This window comes from Lagopus muta, chromosome 2 (assembly GCF_023343835.1).
Source record: "Lagopus muta isolate bLagMut1 chromosome 2, bLagMut1 primary, whole genome shotgun sequence".
Classification (NCBI taxonomy): domain Eukaryota; kingdom Metazoa; phylum Chordata; class Aves; order Galliformes; family Phasianidae; genus Lagopus; species Lagopus muta.
The window spans coordinates 91623572-91645785 of NC_064434.1; the positions used below are offsets into that span (position 1 = coordinate 91623572).

General features: G+C 43.6%; 1 protein-coding gene across 8 annotated transcripts in view; it reads left to right on the forward strand.

Annotated features, from left to right (window-relative positions):
* Positions 1-3160: 3160 nt before the first annotated feature.
* Positions 3161-22214, forward strand: part of MARK1 (microtubule affinity regulating kinase 1) — a 54531-nt gene continuing 35477 nt past the window's right edge. For 6 of the 8 annotated variants that reach the window (XM_048937912.1, XM_048937919.1, XM_048937913.1 and 3 more), the window contains exon 1: positions 3161-3293. In XM_048937912.1, the coding sequence (XP_048793869.1) occupies positions 3243-3293 (51 nt within the window). In that variant the 5' untranslated portion in view covers positions 3161-3242. Of the gene's footprint in view, positions 3294-7253; positions 7287-17732; positions 17754-22214 lie in introns of those variants that run through there. The other 2 variants (XM_048937917.1, XM_048937918.1) reach the window with 2 other exon arrangements.

Consider the following 22214-nt stretch of genomic DNA (forward strand, 5'->3'; position numbering starts at 1 on the left):
CGGCACAGAGATCTTTAGCGATGTACAACCCATTTATATCCTCTGCCTGTTTTTCAGCCTATCAGGCTGCAACTCCCTGACCAGGGACAGGGAGAACCTTCTTGCCAACTGTGTCACACCACTGACAACCAAGCAAGCTGTCCTGGCGCCTCGCTCCTGAGGGGTGCAGCTCTTTTTCAGGTAGTCTTCCTTCTGAAAAATCGATTTGTTAGTACTGTTGTAGACTCCTTAGAGACTTACAAGAATAAGAAAGTACTGGGGATAAGTTATACTTTAACTTTTCACCAAAATATGCTTCCTCATGATTCTTAAGGCAAAATCAGAATCTTGACTGCAACTAATAATGCATTTAAAAAGTCAACATGCATGTAACTTCATCTTCTTGTGTGAAAGTAAATAATCCATGGAGCCTTGTAGTTTGTAATGATCTCAGGAGTCGGAAATGAGCAAAGAAATGAGAACTCTTTTGCCTTTTGAACAATGAGGGTTATGTTTCCCCCTTCCCAGTCACTGGGAACTTCACTGGACTGCCACAACTTCTCAAGCTGTGTCTTAGCAACTTCATCCTCCAGTCTCTCAGCACCCTCCTTTTTTCAGGTATTTCATTTCATTTTTCACAATGTAGTAGATATGCTGGCATAATAAAAGGCAAAAATTTAGGTCTGTTTTGTTCACGTCGAAATGGCCAATTTTTCCTGTGTTATTTCTGAGACTCCTTTTGCTGCTGAGAATCAAATTAAAAAAACTGGGGGCAAAATTTCATTTGATTTGTCTCTGAAATTGCTCATAAAGTTGTGGATGGAATTCTGTTAGGGTTAAGGTGGTGGAACATCAACCATTCCAGCTGTGAATTTCAACCCAGTCACTCAACACACACCAGAAAGCTCCCACATGGGAGCTGAGGAGACAGCAGTTTCTGTCTCACCTGCGCTCACCTGGGTGCACCGCTCCCATCCAGCACAACCCTGTGAACACAAAAAGAAGTGGGCCTTGGCAGCAGACGGCAGGCTTCCAGAAGGAGAAGGCACCTGGACTTCGTTTCCACGAGGCAGAAGGCAATGAGTCCACATTGTCTGCGTGCCAAGAAGCTGGAGCTGACTCACTGCCGGAGTTCCCCTTGGGAGGGACAAGTGCCTAGAGAATTGACAGACACCTTCATTTCTTCACTAAGCAGAGTTGTCTGGTCATAAATGAAAGTGACGTTTCTGGGAAAAATACAGAGAACGTGCAATGGCAGAACAAGAGTGGTGTAGAAGACTCTGCAAGACTGCATGACCTTATTACTGTGAAAGCTATAGATGATGACAGTAACAACTCCAGCCACAACAACTGCAGAGCAGGCCTGCAGATAACAAGAATTATTACATACTTTTAATATCTGCTGAACCAACATGTTCATACAACTTACTGACCAAAACATACTCAAATGGCAAGGCAGGTAGTTTTTCTAAGCCTTCTCTCAGCCAGCGGTGCCACTGACTGCATTAAGAAGATGTTTGAGTGTACTGCTCTCCTCCCTGACCACAAATGCACAGACAGATCCATACTGTGGTGGGCTGGCAGCGGGGAGAGGTGACCAAGGCAGGCTGCTGAGCCAGGCCCCACACACAGCCCTAGACACAGCCTTGTACTTATTTGGAATAAGAGCGCATTTTGATGAGCTAAGCAACCAAACTGGGTTAATAGCCAGTTTGTCAACAACTTGTTTTGGCTTGCTGACAAGACCACGGTTGTTTATCCTGAGTAAATTCAGTCTTGACTGATTTTGTTCCCAGGAAAATGAAGAACCCCAAAGGTCCCCTCACAGTGCCAGTAGTGAGCAAGGATTTGGGAGGCTCTGGGCTGAGGACTGGCTGGGAGCCTCTGATGCTCCACACAGACTCATCATACATGATCAGAGCAAGGTGATGACGAGTGCTCAGACAGCCCAGCCACACTGCCCTGCTAATGCAGCAATGCTCTGTGTGTGTGTCAGTGGCCAAGATGCTTTCCCAAACATCTGGAAAGCTCTGGTGTCCTTTGAGCTGCTGTGGGGACACTCCCTGAATGACACCAGAACTACACCAGCCAGACCTAAGCACATTTATAGGTAACAAATAACCAAGTACTTCCTTTCACAAGTGCACCAGGGCATCCTGATGGTAGGTGTGCAACGCAACAAGAGCATTCCAAAATATTTTTCCAAAAAAACATTTCTGAGATCAAGGATTGTTTGCTTAATTTATTAACATGTTTACAAACCCAGTTTCAAAAGCCTTGACATATCAAGAAATGCAAGGGAAATACAGGCACGTTGGTCTTTAGGTTTTGGGGGTAGTAAGCTTTTCTGCTTCTCCAGATTAAGAGTTTGGTGAAGGTTGGCTGGTTTTACAGCGCAAGCTGCTGTCACGTAAACACTAGCAACTCCTCAAAGACAAAAAATGTGTGCATGTTTCTAATTTTAAGCACATGAGGTCATCAGTGGAGTGCTTGAGGTCTGTGCGGGTCGGGCGGAGGGATGCGCTGCCCGGTCTTGCCGATCGGATTGCAGCTCCGCTCGGGCTGACTCAGAGGCACTCACACTCCACTTGCTTCACCCAGATGCTGACGCAGGCTTTTACAAGTCTCCACAAAGTCTGAGCGTCGACCTTCCCCAGGAATAAGGAGGCACGGACGGGCATCACACCCCTAGCCGTCCCGCCCCGCCTTCCTCGGGCCTCCTCCGCCGCCCCCAACGCCGGCAGCCCGAGGGGCCCCTCCGAGGCAGCGCACGGCCGCCCCGGCCGCCTCCCCGGGCTCACCGCCCCTCGGGGACGGCACCGCCGGCCCGGCCCGCCCGCACCGCCCTGCGCTCCCTGCGTTGCGGGGCCGGGGGCGGGGAGGAGCAGGAGGAGGAGAGAGCCGGGGAAGGCAGCGCGGGGCAGCGGCCGCGGGAGGAGGGAGGAGTCGCCGCCGCCGCCGGATGCTGCGAGGAGGCGTCGCGGCCCCCCTGCGCCGCCGGCCGCTCACCTGAGCGGGCAGGAGGGCGGAGGAGGAGGAGCCGGCGGCCGAGCTGCGCGGAGCCCGGCGGCGGCGAGGCGGGCGGCAGCGCGGCGGGCGAGGCCATGGCGGCGGGCGCCTAGCGGGGCCGGCAGCAGGCCCGCAGCCCGCCCTGAGCGCCCCGCTGCCGGCGGGGACAGCGGGCGGCCTCCACCGCCCGGCCGCGGCCTACGACAGCGGGCGGCCTTCCCGAGCGCGCCGGGCGCGGCGCCGCGGCCCACAAGATGTCCACTCGCACCCCGCTGCCCACCGTCAACGAGCGGGACACGGAGAACGTGAGTGCCGCGCCGCGCCGGCCGTCCCCCCTGCCTTCGCCTTCGCGGCGCCGCCGCCTGCCCCCGCCTCGGGTCGCTCCGCGCGGGGCTGCTGGCACGCATTGTTCGGCCGGGCCGGGCCGCCCTGCCCTTATATGTACTGAGCGCAGCCCGGCGCCCCGCGCGCACACGGGCGGTCGGCCTCGGTGCTCCGCCGGGAGCGGCCTTCTGCCCGGCCTGCCTCCAGCCCGGCCTGCCCGCGCCTTGCAGGCTCCTCCGGCGCTGCGTGCTTGTTAGGCTGCCGGCCGGCCGTACTGCTCTTTGTCTGGTCTGCACCTTGGAGATGGGCTCCTGCTTTCCTGTTGCTGTATTCCTTCCTCTGGTTTGCTTTGTGTTTTGTCGGTGTTCTCGGCCTCGGTATGTCCCGAGTTGATTGTTTGGATCTTCCTTTGTGCTCCGCTCAAACATCTTTGCGCTCTTCCTCTGCTCCGCCCGGGCTTGGTGCAGTTGAAGCGTCGTGTTGTTCTCCATTGTCGTGACCTTCCCGTGGAAAATAACCCGTCTCTTGTCATGGTAGGCAGAGTACCCAACCAATTCTGAAGGCCTGGACTTTGTCTAGTCCTTTCTGCTGGTGGGAATTACTTAAGTGGGCGCAGCATGGGAGGTGTGAAGGTGAGAGAACCAAGATTAGAAGAGTTATGTTTGGAATGTGCGCTTGATATCATTGGTTGCCTTTGGGAAGGCGAAGGTGCCGGAGCGCTCCTATGAAATGTCTCACGTGTGGTTCTACCCATTTTCTAGTTGGGTAGAAGGTAATCGTTAGGAAACTAAGGGAGTTGGTGAGGTAGGTTAGAACAGGAGGAGGTGTTTGGGGGTTATGGCCAGCATTAGGCCTTGCCTGTACGAGCTGAAGAAGCTGTGTCTGCTTGATTGGGTTATTGAATTATATGAAGAGGCTTTAGTAGGTGAAGGTAGCAGAAATATGATAATGTAGTTAAAGAACTGAGGGCTTTAATCTCAGTCGCAAAGTGAAAATTTAATTGAAAAGGCAACATCAGCATAGTTGAAACTTAAAGCAAGTAGATGCACTTGGCCTGTCCTCATTATTTGTTCATGGGCTGCCTCTCCTCTGTTGGTGTCAGAATGGAAGCATGCAAGTCCTTGAGATGAGTGTTTAGATTTAATTAAATGACAAGATCCCAATTTGAGTGATATGTGTTACTTATGAGTTTCTATTTCAAATGTATATAGGAATGTAGAGGAGGGGTAGATGGCAGAAGGAGATAAGAAATATTTATGCATAAACCAGGAGTACAGAACATAAGACTTGCAAAGTGCATTTACACAAGGCGAATGGAAATATTTTCAAACATCATCAACTTCTGTGAAATGAGAACTTCAAGTGTTAGTAGTTCACTTAGAAAACATGCTAATTTTGAATGGTCTGCTTTGACAGCTAGATATAGGTAAGGATATATTCTCTTCTTTCAGAGGGGGCATTGGGCTTCTAAAATTGGGTTAGAATATCGAAGTCTTCAGAACTGCGCATTTGCTACTGCAAATCTTGGTATAAGTCTGTAACCTAATACTAATGAATATAATCCTCTAGTGAGATGAACAGTAAAGAGCTGTTCAGCAGTGAGTTCCCAAATCTGCCCCAAGTAGTTCTGGTGCTGTTGTGAGTGGGGTTCTGGCGCAGGGATCCGGGGAAGCCCTTTGGGTGTTGCTGGGCTCCCCAGCCTCAGAGCTAAAGTGAGGAATGTGGGGTGAAGAAGGTGGCCTGCTGGTGACTTTAGAGCAGCAAAATCCCTTGGTTTAAAATGGACTCTGTCAGAGTGAGGTGAGACGCTTAATTTACTCTTAATGTGCTTCCTCCTACTAATAAGCACTAATGGACTGGCAAAGCATTTGTGCCGTCTGGATGCACGAAGGTTAGCTAGTAAGTAGTAGTAACTGGGTGGTGAGACCTTGCAACTAAAGGGAGGGCTGAGAAAGCAAGAGCTAAAGAGCAGCGTGAGTGTTTTTGGCCCGGTGAACTAACTCCCTCTTTGTAGTGCATATTTTCAATTCCCAAGCACTTCTATTACTGAAGCTCTCAGAAGACATGCAGTTAACAGTGATCTTCCTTTTCCTCCGCCACGGCTGCCTCTCAGAAGTGTTGCTCCATTGTGTGGCTCTCAAGGGACAGATTGTAGCTCTGGATCCCGGAGAGAGCTGATTGATGGCTCTGAGTACAAACCTACGGATGCGTCCAGCTGTGCTCTGCACATGGCGTGAGTTCGTTGCATGAAGTCATCGGGACCTTCCCGACCACTGCCACCCCTGCTCCCTTGGCAGCTGCCAGCAACATCCTTTTAGAGAAAAAAATACATGCATTTGTGTATATATTTCCAGTGTACCCTTTTCTCAGCGAGTATGCAAGCATGAGTTCTGACATTAGAAAAACGAGATCAGATACAGCACTTGTCGTAAGAATATACGCGCCTTGAAGATTCATGGGAGCTGCTGGCTGGATGTGTGAAAACCGTGCAGGTTTCCACAATTGTTTGTGCCTTGTATGCCACAGTGCCCTCAGAAGGCAGTCCAGACGGAATAGGGTCGTGCAGCAGATTAGCTGATAAGCTCTTATCAGCAAGATGGAGTGAAAGGTAAGAGGGCTGATGACAGTGGGCAAACAACAGGTGGAGGGGAACGGTCGTTGTGGAACAGTCAGTATGTGTGTAACTGATAGGGCTGTGCTGTATAAAGTCACACCCATTTTTTCCTCTTCCTGTTCTCCCTTTTATCTCCCAGTGCAGTATTTTAATTTTTCTAATGCAGATGTCTCTAAGTGTTTTTCACTGGAAATTCTATTTCTCTTTCACCAAAATTATGTTTAAAGAAACAAAATATAGTTGTCAAACATTTTTCTTATTGAATGGTCAGTTGGGAAAGTTGAGGGAAGTTGATGGGTGGAGACAGCGCAGTAAAGATTATTTTTATGCCTATTATCAGCTTTTTGTTTTGTTTAAAGTGAGGGGTAATAGTAACATTGAAAATAAATGTTCTTCTATGTTTTGATTTTGTATATGTAGCTATTTGCAGCTTGCTCTTGGTAGTGCTGTGTAGGCTGCTGTAGGTAGTGTGTCTGCATTCAGACAGTTGCAGTTGGGGTTAGTTTGGGTGAACAGAGCTTCCCATCTCTGCTGAGGCTGCAGGAGGAGAGGGATGGGAATCCGAGTCTGTGAGCTTGCAGCTCTTTTGTTTTCACTGAGTTGGGATTAATTGAGGAAAGAGGGGCTTTTGTGTTTTCCCCTTTCTATTGTACTGTACAGTGATTAAATTTGGGAATGGTCTTCTTGAATTAAAGCAAAAGAAAAGAAATGTGTTGGTAATGTATTCTGTTCAGTGTGTTTTGAGAGTTCTGCATAAGAAAAGACGCATGGAGATGTGGCAGTGGGCTGTATGCCACTTGTTCCAGTGGTACAAGTGGTACAGGGAATGCTGTAGCTTGCTGCTTCTGGCATAAATGTCTCCTGGTTTGGCATAAGAGTTTTGCTGAATTTGATAGTGAAAGTCATTCAATCATTTGAAGATAATGCTGTGACTGTGCTGTGGCATCCTCTGAGAAAGTTTAAGGCACTGTTCTGTGCCATGGTTGCGTGTTGGCTGCAGAAGAGGCAACAACCAAGGCAGGAGTGCTGGACGGTGATGCTGGCCGAGGACGAATGTAGGAACTGCCTTTTGGCTTACCTAGCCACTGCCTTGTGAGTGTTATTCGATGTCATGACAGAGGGGAGTCTTGGAGCAGGATAGTAGTGAGATGAGGTGATGAGATCTGCATTGTCATGTAGGTAATTGCAGCAACCTGCACACCCCAGCTGAGGCTTGACAGGAAAGAGGATGTCTCAGGTGGCAACAAAAGCAGATGTGGCAAAGGGTGCTGTCTGATAGCGAAGCCTAGAGGGCAGCTGCATTTCTGAGGGAAGCTAATTGAGTAGGGCAAGAGAGGAGAGGATGGGATGGAGTGATAAGGTCCGGATAATAATAATTATACCATGTTTAATTTATTTCCTTTTTTTTTTTTCTTTGCCTGGATTTGCTTTTGCACAATAAGAACACATGGCTTTGATTTGGACAGAGGGGGCGTGGGAGAAAGTATCTGACAAGAATTCTTTCTTTCACTGCCTTAAGCAGAAGGATGGCCTACTTTCCAGGCCTTGTGGGTTCAAGAGTACAGCTGTATCTTTCTTATCCACAAGAGAAGGGCTTTCGCAAACTGGAGAATGCCTGTATTTTTTTTCTGTGTATGATGAGTTTCCTTGATCATAAGAACTCCATTGGGCTGAATGTTTGTTCAAATGGTAAAAACAGGGCACGTTCCCCCAGTCTGAATGTTTCTGTTTCCTTTGTGCAGATTTTTTTTTTTATTTTGTATTTTTTTAGGTTTTGGCTCAAATCTTGAGCTCTTAAGTTGTGGGGAAAGCACATGTTTAACTACAGCATAAAGCACAAAGGAGGGAGCAAGGTCCATGTTATTAACAGTTTGGATTTACTCTTCTGGGTGAATCACAGTTGGGACGGGCGATGCACATCTTCTTTCTTTTTCTTTCCCCTTTCTGTAAAGAGAAATATTCTAGAGCAAATGATTGTACTGTCTAGCTTCATGCTTCACTGTTTCTTCTAGGTGTCGTAAAGCAACCCAAGTTGCCGGAGTTTGGAAAGAGTTAATGTGGTTTGGTTGTACTGCTTGTGTCATTTCACACTTTGTGGGTTTTTGAAGGTTCACAGGTACACGTAGCATTAGATTGTTTGTGGCTGCTGTTCTGAAAACTGTATTTGGTCAGTGGATTTAAATGCATGATGAGAACAATGAGATTAAGTTGCAGCCAGCATTGGGTGGGGGATCTCTACATCATCCTGTCCTGAGCCTGCAGAATTGCTATTTTGTTAATATGGCTTTTTGTTTTCTAACTCTGCACTTAGAATGTCTCGATCTTCTGTAAAGGGAGGGTTTGTTTTTTTCCATGGTACCTGATTATAATTGGAAATTAATGTTTGCACCGTAACTGTGGTAAGCTACTGCTGTGACAATTGCTGCTCTTGAGCAGAGGGAACTCCTGTTCCTGATTTCTGCTCCAACACTAAGCAAAGTAATATTTCATTTTTATTTCTAGTGCAAATAGTGGGATTTCTGTAAAATTCTGTTTTTGGTCAGCAATTTGTATTTTCACATGCAGGTTTCTTGTTCTCAGAATTTAGTGGAGACCTCTCCTTGAGCTCTTACTGCTTTTAAGAGAGCTTCAAAGTTCTGTGCAGATTCATTGAGGAACTGGTGTATAATTAGGACAGAGATGGTCTTACTGTTAATATGGAGCTCAAAATCTATGGTGCAAATGAAGCCCTGAAACAGAGTTGTTAGAAGCTGCCCTGCTAACAACTGGAGTGAACTCTTCAAGTTCACTTCAAGCAAAGCTAGCATTTTATCCATGGTGTTAGATATTATCTTTTTTTAGCTTCAACTTTTGTTTCCCTTTTTTTCTTTTTCCCTTTTTTTTGGTGGTCGTTCATATACATGTATGTTTATGCCCCGTGCTGCCCTCTGGATTAAGTATATTACATCTAATTTGCTGCAGACAATGGTGTGTTTCAAACTGCGCTTATTTGTGTTGTGGCCGTGACATGATCTATTATTTTGTTGTTGTTGGAAGCACAATGCTTGCTTTCTGTGTTTTGTTTGTTTTTTATTTTTCTGGAATTTCAGAATCAACCATTTTTTTCTTTTTTCTTTTTATGACTTCGTAATTCTTCTGGGTCTTCGTTCTTGAACATCCGCTCCCCTCCAGGTAGCGGTATGCTAAGAACAAATGATCTGCAGTTGAGTATTTCTTGAAAACAACTGAGCAAACAGGAGAGTTCCATTGAAACGTTTATATCCTTCAGTGTAATGAATATAGCACAACTGAAATCTGAGGCAGTTTAACATGCAGTAGTAATGATGCAGCTCGGTGGACTTTTGATGAGTGTCCTAGCAAAGCTGAGGTTAAAAATTCCAAGTGGCTCAGATGATCTAGTTTGATCTTACTTTACCCAAGTAGTAACTGAGCATGCTTTAACTAAAAACACCAACTTATCCTGAAAGCCATATGTTCCTGTTTGTAGTAAGGCATCTGCACAGTTGCTTTCAGCTGGGCTGCAATTAACCTTTCAGGCAATGAAGTGGATGAGCCCATGGAGCAGTGCCATGGCTTAGACTGTAATGCTCAATCAATAGAATGTCCTGATGTAAAATCTGAAAGCATAGGCTTTTGGCGTGTGTGTGTAGAAAGTAAGATTGCTATGCTATTCTAAAGTTCTCTATTTTATCAGGATTGCCACTTTTAGGTTCTTGTAAATCATTATAGAAAGCAGGCTTTCTGTTCTGCTAGAATTAATGTATTGTCTGTGTGCCTTCAAATTTTCCTAATTCTGTTTTTTTTTTTTTTTTTGTATATGGATCCAGCAAGAGTTATTTGCTTCTGTTCTCCTGCCGTTCCTATACTTATGGGACATGTTGGGTGCAGACTGGGTGAAGCAGTGAGAAGTGTCTGCGCTTCACTGCCTTTTTAACATCAGTGCTGCTATGATGAAAATGACTCTGTAGAGGCTCCTGCTGAGCTGCTAGACATTTAAGTGCTTAATATACCTATGGCTCCTGGTTCTTTGTGTATAAACAGTTTCAAGTTTGGGACATCTTATAGTAGTGTAAATTGTTATAGAAACCAGTGTTCATAATAGAATAATACAATGTGTTGTGGGGAAAAAAAAAGGCTATTTTTTCATGTCTGCATGTTTCTTAGGACTGCCTGGAAGAATATGAAATTGTAGAATCACAGAATGGTTTGTGTTGGAAGGGACCTTTAAGACCATCTAGTTCCAACCCCCTGCTGTAGGCAGGGACACCTCCATCCAGACCAGGTTGCTCACAGCCCCATCCAGCCTGGCCTTGAATTCCTCCAGGGAGGAATCCACAGCCTCTGGGCAACCTGTACCTGTATCTCACCACCTTCACAGTAAAGAAAGTCTTTCTAACATCTAGTCTAAATCTACCCTCTTCTAGTTTAAAGCTATTTCCCCTCATCCTGTCTCTATTTGCCCTTATAAAATTCCCTCCCCAGCTTTCCTTTGGGCCCTTTCAGGTACTGGAACTGGAACAGTACTGGAAGACTGCTACCAGGTCTTCTTGGAGCCTTCTCCAGTCCTCGGAAAGAGGACTTCTGATTACAGTAAGCCTTAGCCACTTTCTTTGTTTTCATTTCCAAAATGTACACCTAATCAAAAAGCACTTTCAAAAAATGAGCAGTAAAAATTTCTTTAAATTGTTCTGTCTTTTGTAGTGTCCAGCTAAAGGCTGGCTACGTGTGGTCAATCTTAGGGAAGAGGAATAGGCGTGGCTATTTATACTGAAACATCTTCTTAACTGCAGAGCAGTGTCTGGCTTGTTTGATATGACTCTAGGGTGGGTCAGCAGTCAGTAGAACAACAATCCTGTTTTATGTTTAAACATGGAGCCCGTGGAGTTCACAAAAGTAGCAAATAAGACAAGCTAATCAGAGCAGAAGATGATATCCAGAATATGATAAATGTTAATAGATTCAACAACACTGTATTTTAAGCAAATGCAGCTGTGACGTGGATAGCTTGGATTGCACAGAGCAACTGCACTTTTCACCCCTGATGGAAAGCGCTGCTGTAGTGCATCCATGATGGCACAGCCCAACGGATGCACAGAGCTGCTGTGTAGCCCATGGCACTCTTTGGCAAAAGCAGGTAACGGAAATAATACCGGTGACAAAGTGTAATTGTTTTTATATTATAAAGCAATAGCAGTGCATGATAACTTTGAAATCTCAAGCGGAGACAAAATTAGACAAAGTTATGTGCTATCTTCTATTAGATGGATGTGGTTGGAAAAAATAGCCAAGCTTCTGGATGGAGCAGGCTCCAGCAGAGCTGACTGGCTGGGCTGTGCCCCAGGCTCACCTTGTGGTAAAACCTGCAGTGCCTCTGCTCGGCTACCAAGGGAGGGCCCAGTCTGGCTGCTGGTGCAGCACGGCACACACCTCGAGGTGAGCCAGCCTGAGTCACCCCGAGCCGCTGCTATTTTCAGCCCGGCGGAGGCTTGCCTGCTGCCTGCCTTCCTGCACTGCTGGTGGATCTCATCTTTTCCATCTTATGCAAATACTTGAGAAAAAAATAGAAATAAAAGTAAGGAGAATGATCTTTTGCTCATCTTCGAGCAGCCACCTCTTGACTGCAACCTTAATCTTAATGGTTATTACCTGTCTACTTGGTCAGATTCATTTTAAACCTAGTGATAATCTCAAACCTGCTTCCACAACAGCTTTCTTACACGCATCCCGATATCCGTGTGTCTGAGATTCCGTTAACCCACATTCGTTAAGTTGCTGGACACTTACTACCTGTAATTTCCTATTTTACCACCTTCCTCCCCTCCCCCTTTGTTTTTCCCATATTTTGCTTACTAAAGTGCTTTTGTACTTGGGTTTGCGTAGCCACTGCCAACTTCCTTATGCTTCTCACCCTTTCTGGGACCGCTTCCAGCTTTGCTCATGACATAACCCAAATCAATACATCAATACAAAGCTTTACTAAAGCTACGTAGTTCTATCTCCTGTTTATCCTTCAAGTAATATCCTTTTGTTTGGATCCCAGGGTGCATGTTAGTATAGGAATGGTCTGAATTGCCCAGATAAAGGGAGTGAAGGAATGCTTTGCTCTGGGTGGGCTGAGGGGAGTTGGTTTTTTCTGGGGATTCTTTTTGGAGTTACAAGCAGAGAGGATTGTTACCACTTGAAATATTTGCCATTTGCAGACTTGACTCTGCATTTCCTTCCCCCCCCAGTAACATTACTGTGCTTTCTTCTCTCAGATGTCATCTGAAAGTAACTAAAATTGTGTTATGATTAGTCAGAAGGGATGCACGATTTTATAATACTCTCTGTAGAGGGTTATTTCGTGATCTCCAGTAATACATGAGGAATTTATTGTGATAGAACTGCAGAGCTGGGGGAACTGAGTGTAGGAAATAGCACTGTATGCATAGCAGCAGTGTAAATTACTTGTGCTTAAACAGTAAATATCTGAAATTCCTTCTGAGAGTGCCTGCTTGGCTGCAGTTGTATATAAGTATCTAATTCTTAGATGTTGCTGTCATTACTTAAAATAAACACAAGCATAACTCAGAAATTCAGAGAATCTTGCACAATTAAGATGAGTCTGAGTTTTGCCATGGAAATCACCTTGCTCTGTTAAATGCTACATTGAGCTTTTACAAAGGATATGGTAGTTTCCCACAAATGGACTGCATGTGTAATGTATTTATTCATCTCTATTCCAGATAGTATGATCGATTGAAGGTAATAGAATTCCTTAAAGCATTCTGGCTTTTATTTAGTAAATTTCTTCCAACAAGAGTCAGATTTTCTTGCCTTTGCAGTTATCATAGCAGGGACTGTGTACTGGCAGCTGCAAAAAAAAAGAATCAGGAGAACAATGTTGTTTAGTGAAGAGTTACAATAGCATTTTCTCCTTAAGGTTAGACTCAGAAAGAGCAACAATTGCAGTCATTTCACACAACGAGGTGTGTACAGAAAATATTAATAATACTGTCTCTGAGCAGTCTGTGCCACGCATGCGTGTGCGTAACAGCCTTTCAGATCTTCATCTCTGAATCTGATGTGAAACAAACAAGGCTGGCTGCTTTTTAGAGACCTTTCTTCCAGCGATGGACAGATGATGCACACGAACAAAGAAAATGTATGAGAGCGCTTCACAATGCAACTCTTGCTCCATCTACTGCATAGCACAGAGAAATCTTATCTGCAGAAAGTCAGTGTGAGCAATTTGAGTTGATCTAATAAAGGCGCTGGAATTAGTAGATGCAGGGCATTGTTACTGGAGAATGTATGGCTTATTGTGGTGTTTGTGAGCAGGCTGACAGAAGTCTGATAACTCAACCTGTGTGAAGAAAAATAAACTGATGAAATAAACTGCATTTAAAGGTTCCTTTCTAGCAAAGCTATTCTTGCTTCTCTGATGAGAAACGTGGTGATTTTCATATGAAAATCAAAATATTTTTGAAGTATTACAGGATACGTGTTCTGTTGTTGTTTGTGTTTTGTTGGTTGATTTTTGTGACCTTTTGGGGAACATCATGCTTTGGTGTTGCTGTCAGCTTTTTCACTATTGCTCATTAAAGACATTTCCAGTAGTGTATAATATTTTACTTAAATGGAATTATTTTCAAACTGGGTGGTGTCAGGACTTCTGCAGTAGCAAAGAAGATGCAAACTAGGCTAGCATCCGTCTTTTTGGTCTATTTCCCTTCATATAATAGTTATTAACCCAAAGAAGCTAAACTAAATACAGTAATTCACTATTGGACTAAAACTAGTCATGATAAAAAAAAATATACCAATAGTATATCATCTGTTTTCCCTGGTATTATCTTGATTTAATTGAAGATATTTCCAAGACTGGCTCAGTGGGACATCAACAGAAGAAAGCAGCAAGTGAACTGGGAGACAGAAGAATATGTTGACAGGTGGTACAGTCACCACATGAGTAACTTAACTCTGGAGTTAAGGTTTTACCCTGAGATAATTTTGGGGAAAGGGTAGAAGGCTTTCCAAATTCATGTTGGTTGTTGGGTGATAGAAAGATGGTAGGAAATGAGTGGTTTAAAATTAATTCCTGTTTTAATGTGAGCATCTTATTGGGTAAGCCACTTGAACTGGACAGTTGCAGACTACTTACTTTAGCCTTACTTTACTGCTGGCCAGTTTGATTTGAAGTATGACCAGCACAGGAGAGAGTGAACAGTTGCTGCTAATGGTGAGCTAGAGGTCACCACTGCTGCCAGTGGTTACTTGCTGTCCCTCACCATCTAGATAGAGAAGTCTGGAAGGGCCTGACTTTGACAGCTTGCAGGCTGGGAGGAGGTTGGAAGACCATAGCTAGGGATCTGTGATTCCTCACCCACTGACTGTCAAGGTCTGGAGAGAGAAAGCCCTGGTTATTTTTTGTGTTTCTTATTGTTGGATTGGCTGTTTGTTTCAATGTCTGTATTTATTTTGAATGCCTATTAGCTTTTGTTCAACCCTTGTTGAACCCTTGTTCAATTCCTTGTATTCTTAAGCTTCATCTGTGTATGTATGCATACACAAATAACATTATTTCTTCCAGTTTTTCATGTCTCTTTATTTCAATGGACGGTAAATTCAGCGTCCGCTGTTTTTGCAGTATTTTTCCTTTCACTTCTTTTGCTGACATGCACAGACTTTCATTAGTTATTTTGCTTCTTTTTCTTGAGTTTGGCTTTTGCATTTCTCTTCTGTGCTTGCATATGACTTCTGTTTGTGGCTTGAATTCAGTACCTTGACAGATGTCTGCAGTATGTGTCAGCCTGTTAATATTCATAATCAACTGTATTAGCCTGTTTAAAACTGTAAGGAAATATTTTTAACCGTGTTACATCCTTTGCAAAATCTTTGAGGAATGTTGCTGTTGGTTGCTTTTCTTTCTTCATCCCCTCTCCCCCCGGATTTTGGTAGTTTGTGATGCTAAATAACTGAAGGCCAAAGTTCATAACAAGTGATTGCCTGAATGTAGAAGAAGGGGGCTCCAAGGAGGAGGTTGTCTCAGTACAGCTCAGCTCATGCACCAGTTGTGAGATGGAAGCTGATCAAAGGAATGGTGTTTGGACTGCCTCAAGTTAAGCATAAATGTGTGCAAGTTTGGGAATATGTTTGCCAAGCTGAAGTGTGTTGTAGCATTACCCACATAGGGGTAAATAGTTACTGCAGTCCAACAGGTTATGTGTTTTTTGATCTGATAGTTAACACTTCTATTAGAAACAAGGCAGAGTATACTCAGCAGCAGATTGCCTTCATTTTGCTTTGGCTTTTCTTTCAATTCTCAGCGTCCCACTACACCTGCTACTTCAATTGCATCATGATAATCTTGCTATAGAACATAGTTTATCCTTTGAGAAGACCAGTGATTTTTAGCAGTGCTCTTACAGCATTCCTTACTCTAACAGGCAATAACTCCATCCCCAGCCATCAGATCAGGCTCATCTAGACTGCAACTGGGTCAAAACTGTTGTAATTTTCTAGAAGAAGGGGTCTTTGTCAATGGCAGAGGGTTGAAACTAGAGGATCTTTAAGGTCCCTTCCTGCCCAAAGCATTCTTTTATTCTCTGATAATGGAATGCTCTGGAGGTGCAAACTCATTGGTAGGAGTGTCCCACACCATCTGGAGTGCTTCCTCCTTCTGGGTTGGTTTTTCTGTGCTGGGTTGCATATTCTTAGCTCTTACAAATTCAAACTTTGTATCAATTGTGAAAACAGTGTCTGCAGTATGCAGAGCCTGATGGAGTCCTGGCTTAACTGTTAGAGCTGCATCTCCTTGGCTGTAGGCTTCCAGAGTTCTCTGTTGACATCAGGACGAGGAAGGAGGGCCAGGAGATACTAATAGGCCTGACATGAAGAAGCTGAGCTGGTGTCCTCTAGCACAAAGGTTTGTGAACGTGACCACCTGACCAGGAGGGATTCATTGCCTCTGCCCTGAAGGCTGTAGCTCCCGAGAACAGGCAGAAAATAGGCCCTATTCATCTACTGTATGTCCATGCAATTTTTTTAACTCTCAAAATTAGCAGGTTGCCCAACTACTTTTAGATATGTCTGTGTTATATGAAAGGGAATTAGATGAGTCTCCATGTCCTTTAAATTAGAATTTCAAGAATTTGGAAAGGAATATTGCAAAATCCTTCTCAGTATTGGAGATCCTCCATTGAAACACGATTTAATGGAAATCACAGAACCCTGTGCTGCCCTATGATTTCTTTTGTAGGACATTGTGTAGCTATCAGGTCAGATATTGTAATTGGCCATCTCATCACTTTTCAGCAGGAGTCTGTACTTCAGAAAGTTAATAAAACCTTGAGGTGAAATGTTTTTATCAGAATGAGACAGCAGTCTGTCTTGATGGACTCATCATTTGACTAATGCACTCATGGGAATGTGAAGATTCAGGCATACTGTCTAGCTTGCGAGAAATAACTTCATTTTCTGTTTCATGTGATAGAAATGATAAGTGATTTACCCATGCATGTCCTTCCTAAAAGATAGCTTCTTAAGCAGGCATTGTAAGCTCTTCTATCTCACCAAGCCTGTGTTCATAAACAAAACAAATCGGCAAGTCTCCTTCTTTCTTTGTGGGGCTTTTAATCTGCTTTAGTTCATGTTTTTTCCTCCAGTCCTTCTGACTTTTTGCTTTGGCTTAGTTGCTAACTCGTTGCTGCTCTTCTCATCATCTGGATGCAAGCCTCAGGCTTGCAGTTTGTAGTTTGCAGAAACAGCCCTTTCCCCTCTGTTTTGAAGTTGGATATTAAAGCATCTTCCATTTCTTGTACTCCTGCAATCGCTTTGAGAGGCTCCATGTGCCTGATAGGATCCTGTGCCTTAGGTTGTTTCATGTCTCTCTTCTCCTGCCTTTCATCAGGCCAGCTGAAAAATGGCCTGGCTGCGTCGTTTATAAGTGCAATAAAAGCTCCTGCCAGTTTCCGTGCCAGAAGTTTCACTTTCTGGTTGTGTTCCTGTTCGTGTTTAGTTGGTTCCAATTAGCTATCAGCATTAGCTTTTCATTTCATTTTGTACTGTGGAATATTTTGGAGCTAACTGTGGGTGCCTGGTGCCTGTGGATGCTGGCAGGGGAGCTGAGAATGCTGTCTGCAGCTCCGTGCTGGCAGAAGATCTCCCAGAAGAAGGCAGAAGAGACTGGCAAAGCTGAATGATGATCTCCTGAGAAAAGAGCAGCAGCTGGCAGGAAGCATTGGATGGTTTAAACGTGCCTATGAGGCTGTAGCAGGAATGACTTGTCTCCTTCCTTCCCCCTTCTTCTCTGCTAAAAGGATTCATGTTAGGTTTCACCTGTGAGGTAACCATTTCATTTTGGGGGAAAAAAAAAGAGGAGACTTGGTACAGTTTGCTTGATACGGTTTGACTCCTAGGAGTACAGTGAATGATAAATAATTAAAAATTAGTAAACCTAACAAGATGTTAGGAGGAATTCTTTTTCCTCTCCTTGGCTGCACCTGTGGCTTACTGCAGCAGATTTTAGCAATCCTGCCTTAACTTTTGTTGGGTTTGAGACAGTGGGCTCTGTTATTTTGCAGTAGTAATTAATGGAGAATATAAGGGCTGGCTGTCTTGAATTAGCCCTGGAAAATGTTGTTTGTGTGTTTGAGATGAGTCAGGAGCGAAAGCGCCAGGTTGCAATAATGATGCCAATTTTGAGCACAATAAAACAAGCACAGGAAGGTGCTGCTCTCTGCACCTGCTGCCAGCCTGCCTGGGGAAGCTTCCTGAAGGAGGGTGAGAAGCAGAGGCATCGTAGTGCCTGTTGTTGGGCTGCAAGGCCTGCTGTGCTGCTATGAAGGTAGTGGGTTTTGTGGAGTACTCTCCTCTGGGGTTGACTAGTACATTTTTTTGTAACTTTTGTATAGGAAGTAGCTGTGAGTCTATTTGATGATAAGCTTTGCTCTTCCACATAACTTAAATGCCTGATGTGCTGTGGGAAGGGTTTCATGAGTTAGTGTCCTTGCATTGGACACACTGAATCAGGTTGCCCAGCAAGGCTGTGGATGCCCCTCCCTGGAGGCATTCAAGATCCAGCTGGATGGGGCTGTGAGCAACCTGGTCTGGAGGGAGGTGTCCCTGCCTATAGCAGGGGGTTGGAACTAGGTGGTCTTAAAGGTCCCTTCCAACACAAACCATTCCATGATTCTATATGGAATTGCATGTATTCTGGAGAACTATGGAAATGCATTGGATTGCTGTGCAGCAATAGGGCACACCCGGTTTTCTGTCCTAGATTGCCTGAAGTGCAGACCTGTAAATACTGCAGCTTCTGTATTTTGTGATTAGAGAAACGATTCTGTCTTGGAGTTAGCAAACTGACTTCTGTCTCGTGAAAATGTGTTGAGCACTTCAGGTTAAAAAAGAGCTTTTACAGGGCTTAGGAACCATAGTAATAAGCACAGCTTTAAGATTTACTCTGTGGTCTGCGTAGGCATACCTGTCGCCAGTATATATGAAGATTCTGAAATGAATCTTTCTATTTTCTTTCGGTTGTACTGTCTCTTGCAGCAGAAGTAAGTTTGTTTCTTTTCTTTGAAGCTGTTTCTGAAATAGAGAAAGTTACAGCTGAGGAGAAGAGGAAAGATACAAAAAAAAAAAAGGATGAAAGTTATCCTGTTTAGTATCGTACTTAATACTGTCTATTGAGCTCCATGTGTGTAGGCTGGACATTAAAAGATATATATATAACTTTATGTATGTGCATGAAATCCTTTTCAGGGTTACGGTTTCAGTTAATAGAATGCTTGCACGTGCTTGACTGCAACCAATTGTATTCAAACTCATTGTTTCTTACTGCTGATAACTTCAAGCTCTTCCAGAAGTTCATGCCTGGAATTCCTTCATGTTATGTAAATCAGATATAAACAGAGAGATGCGCATGCGTGTGGTTGATTACTTTCAATGAGCACTGCTGGAAAGCCTGTATGAGCAGGCTCAGCACATGGGTACAAGTCAAAGACAAGCTTTTCACGATTTTGTCTCATTCCCTTTTCTCTCCACCATGCATTGACATCCAATTAAAATATTCTATTCATTCTGTTTCCCTTACAGTATTTTTGTGGGGTTCTTTCTTGTGTGCTTTTGAGTTGCATCCTGCACATTGTCCTGTTTCAGTGGAATAAGGTGATTGTTTCATTTCTTTTAGTAACAAAGTTCCTATCATGCATTCATAGTCTAGTTTAGCTGCTGATAAGGGATTAAGAAAAGAATTCTGTGCATACATGTACATTTTTGTCTTTTTAATTATCCCTTTCAGAGTACTTTCTTTTGTGTACTACATGGAACATTAGAGTGGATCATGCTCTGATAAGCTTTTGATGAGGATCAGAAGTGCTTTAGGAATTGTGGTATGGCATGATGGGTGCTTGTGGCAAGAGTAAGCAGTGGTTTTGTGCAGGTATGAGGTTTACCTGGAATAACAGTGAGTCCTCCTCTGGCAGTAGCTGAGAGATCAGATGCTGTCACCTGCAGCTTGGAGTTGCACCACACCTCCCACTGTACCTGAAGCTCTCCACGGAAGATGCTGAAGAAGCAGATCTGAACATCTGTGTTGGTTTCATGCTGAGGTTTGCCATAACTTTAAAAAAAAAAAAAAAAATTCAACTCATCTACTTTGGTTTGGTTGTTACCTAAGCGAAAGGGAAAAGAGGTGTTTTGTGAGAATCTCTTAGGGAACGAATCAGTAGTTACAGATAGCAAGCAGTTAAAGTACAAAAACAAGCAGACGTCCAGGACACGACATCTCATCCTTCTCTTCTTTTTGTCCATGCCCCTGTATTGTGCATCAAAGCTGTTACAAGTCAGAGCTATAGAGAAGAAAGTTTCTGAGGCGTGTAGAGTCCTCTCTCTGCAGATTATCCAAATAACCAGTGCAAAATATGACTGCTGTTACAAATGCTTGTGTGTGTGGCACATGCTTAAAAGTGCCTTGAAAGGGGTAACGAACATGAAAATTGGCTGCAAGAAAGTGAAGTTCAGAGCAGGAGATAATATTGAGAGCAGAAACGTGATGCTGTGCCTTATCTAGCACTGTGTGTTCTTTCTTCAGTTCTGTGGGTGACTGCACTGAGGAATTTGACTTGGGTAATTCAAGAAGAGGAAAATTCAGGACTAAGAAGTTTGCTTAATCTGATGAGGTATGCAGATAGGCATATTGATGTGTGGAAGTTAGGTGCAGCTCCAAAGGCTATCAAGGCCTTACATGTTTAATTGAAAGAGAATGTGGTTTGGTGGCCAGAATAGTTCTGAGGACTTCTTAAGATTATAAGAATGGGTATTGTATTTGATGATGCAAGTTTCATTAAAGCAATCAGTGGGAATATATAATAGTGGTAGCTAAACAATGGAAGGATGCTGAATAAGTGCAATAGAGAAGCACAGGCTTTGTATCTACCGTGACAGCTATTTCCCATTAAATAGAAGTCAAGGTAAATTTAAGATATCTAGAGAAATATCAGAATCCCTTACTAAAAAACCCTCTCTAGGAATTGCAGGTTGTTAGCTAGAACTGTTATTAGATGGTAGGGATTTTTATTTTTCATTAACAGCCCACTTGTTTACAGCATCCTGACAAATTTCTCAGAGTTTAGATGTGGTTGTTCTGAAATGGCATTTTAAAATAGCCTCACAGTAGCTGATGCATAATGAATGAATGTATTGTAATGGACCAGAAATGTCTTAAAACTACTCTGTGGATATTGTATGATTCTGTTGAATTCAGCTTTAGTGTTGTTTGGAAGAAATCTCTGATATGCTATTACGTGATCTAAGTTTTGTTGTGGGTTTTGTTCTTTGTTGTCTGTTTGATGTCTCAATTTTGACATGTTTGCATTTCATTTAATACTGATTTACAGAAGCTGATTAGTTTCGTCTGTGAATTCCTCTATGTTCCCCAACAACAGCGAGCTGTTTGTGTGAAAGAGGTTTATTTCAAAACTTCAGAAAAGTAATTAGAAATATATTCACCGCTCGTTCAGAAATTATATGCACGTGGCTCACAGGCTGAGAAACTTAACCTTTTTTATGCGTGTATTCTGACATCCTGAGCCATAGCTGTGGAGAAGGCTTTACTAAGAAGATAAGCTGTCTAAGGGGAAGAGTTATGAAACTAGAAAGGGACATTTTCTGTCACAGACCGAAATCCAGAGTTACGACCATGAACCTCATGTGCTTTTTTTTCCTCTTCAGATAAGTTCCGTGTTATCTCGTCTGATAACTGATTTCCCTCTTAAATCTGCATGAAAATGATCTCTTGAGCGACGCTCTCTCCCATTGCCAGTGGCATTGGTTTTGTTGCCCATCCAAACGCTTATCTAAAAGATCCTTTCAAGTACCTACTGGAAGGAGGCTAATCCTATGATGTGTATGAAATTTGCAATTAATATTAGGATTGCTGATGCTTCTGGTAGGCATCCTATTTCACGACAAGGTTTAATTGTGTGCATAAATAAGCTCAGAGACTTAAAACTGTTTTGTATAACAGTGCTGGAGCTCTGGACGGGGTTTGAGGTCTGACTGGAATATTCCTGGTCAGTGCTATACAAATAATGACTTGCAGGATGTTTTCTTAAATAAGATTTTCATCTGGGCTCTGTCTATCACATGCAAGACTGGAGTCCTATGTTGAAGGAATGTTTCACAGCCTGTTAGCCTGGGGCTGTCCTTCTGATCCTCTGAGTCCACAAAGTAATTACGCGCTTCTGAAGAATAAATACTATTGCTAGTGTGGTGTTTTATGGCTGAATAAATTTGACTGATATACAGAATCTTAATATGCCTGACTTGCTTGGTTCTGAAATAATTTGGAAAATATTCTAGCTCTAAATTAAGCAGTGGGGGTAAAGTAGTGTTTTGCAGAGATGTTCAGATAATGAAAAGCTGAACAGAAAATTATATTTAGGACTGTTGTCCTGGCTGTGATGAATAATGATAGAGGTGATGTAAAGAGAGCTGTGCTACATTTGGTAGGTACATTTTGGCTGTGGTGTACTTCTTGTTTTTTTCCCAGTTTCACTGCAGCTGTTTGCTAGTTTTCCAAGTTCTACTAGTGCTCGTGGACTGAAATAACTTGCTGTTTACAGGAGCAGGCTGACATCAGTCTGTAATAACCACATGCTAAAGTTGGAAGCATCACCTCAAATTCTATCTTGTACAAGAAAATAAAGACTTGCCTAGCAAATGACTGGGTGGGAGAGCTTACAGGACAACTTAGTGCTGCTTTCTGGCTCTTCTCTTCAGCTGAAGGTGAAAGATCCAGAAA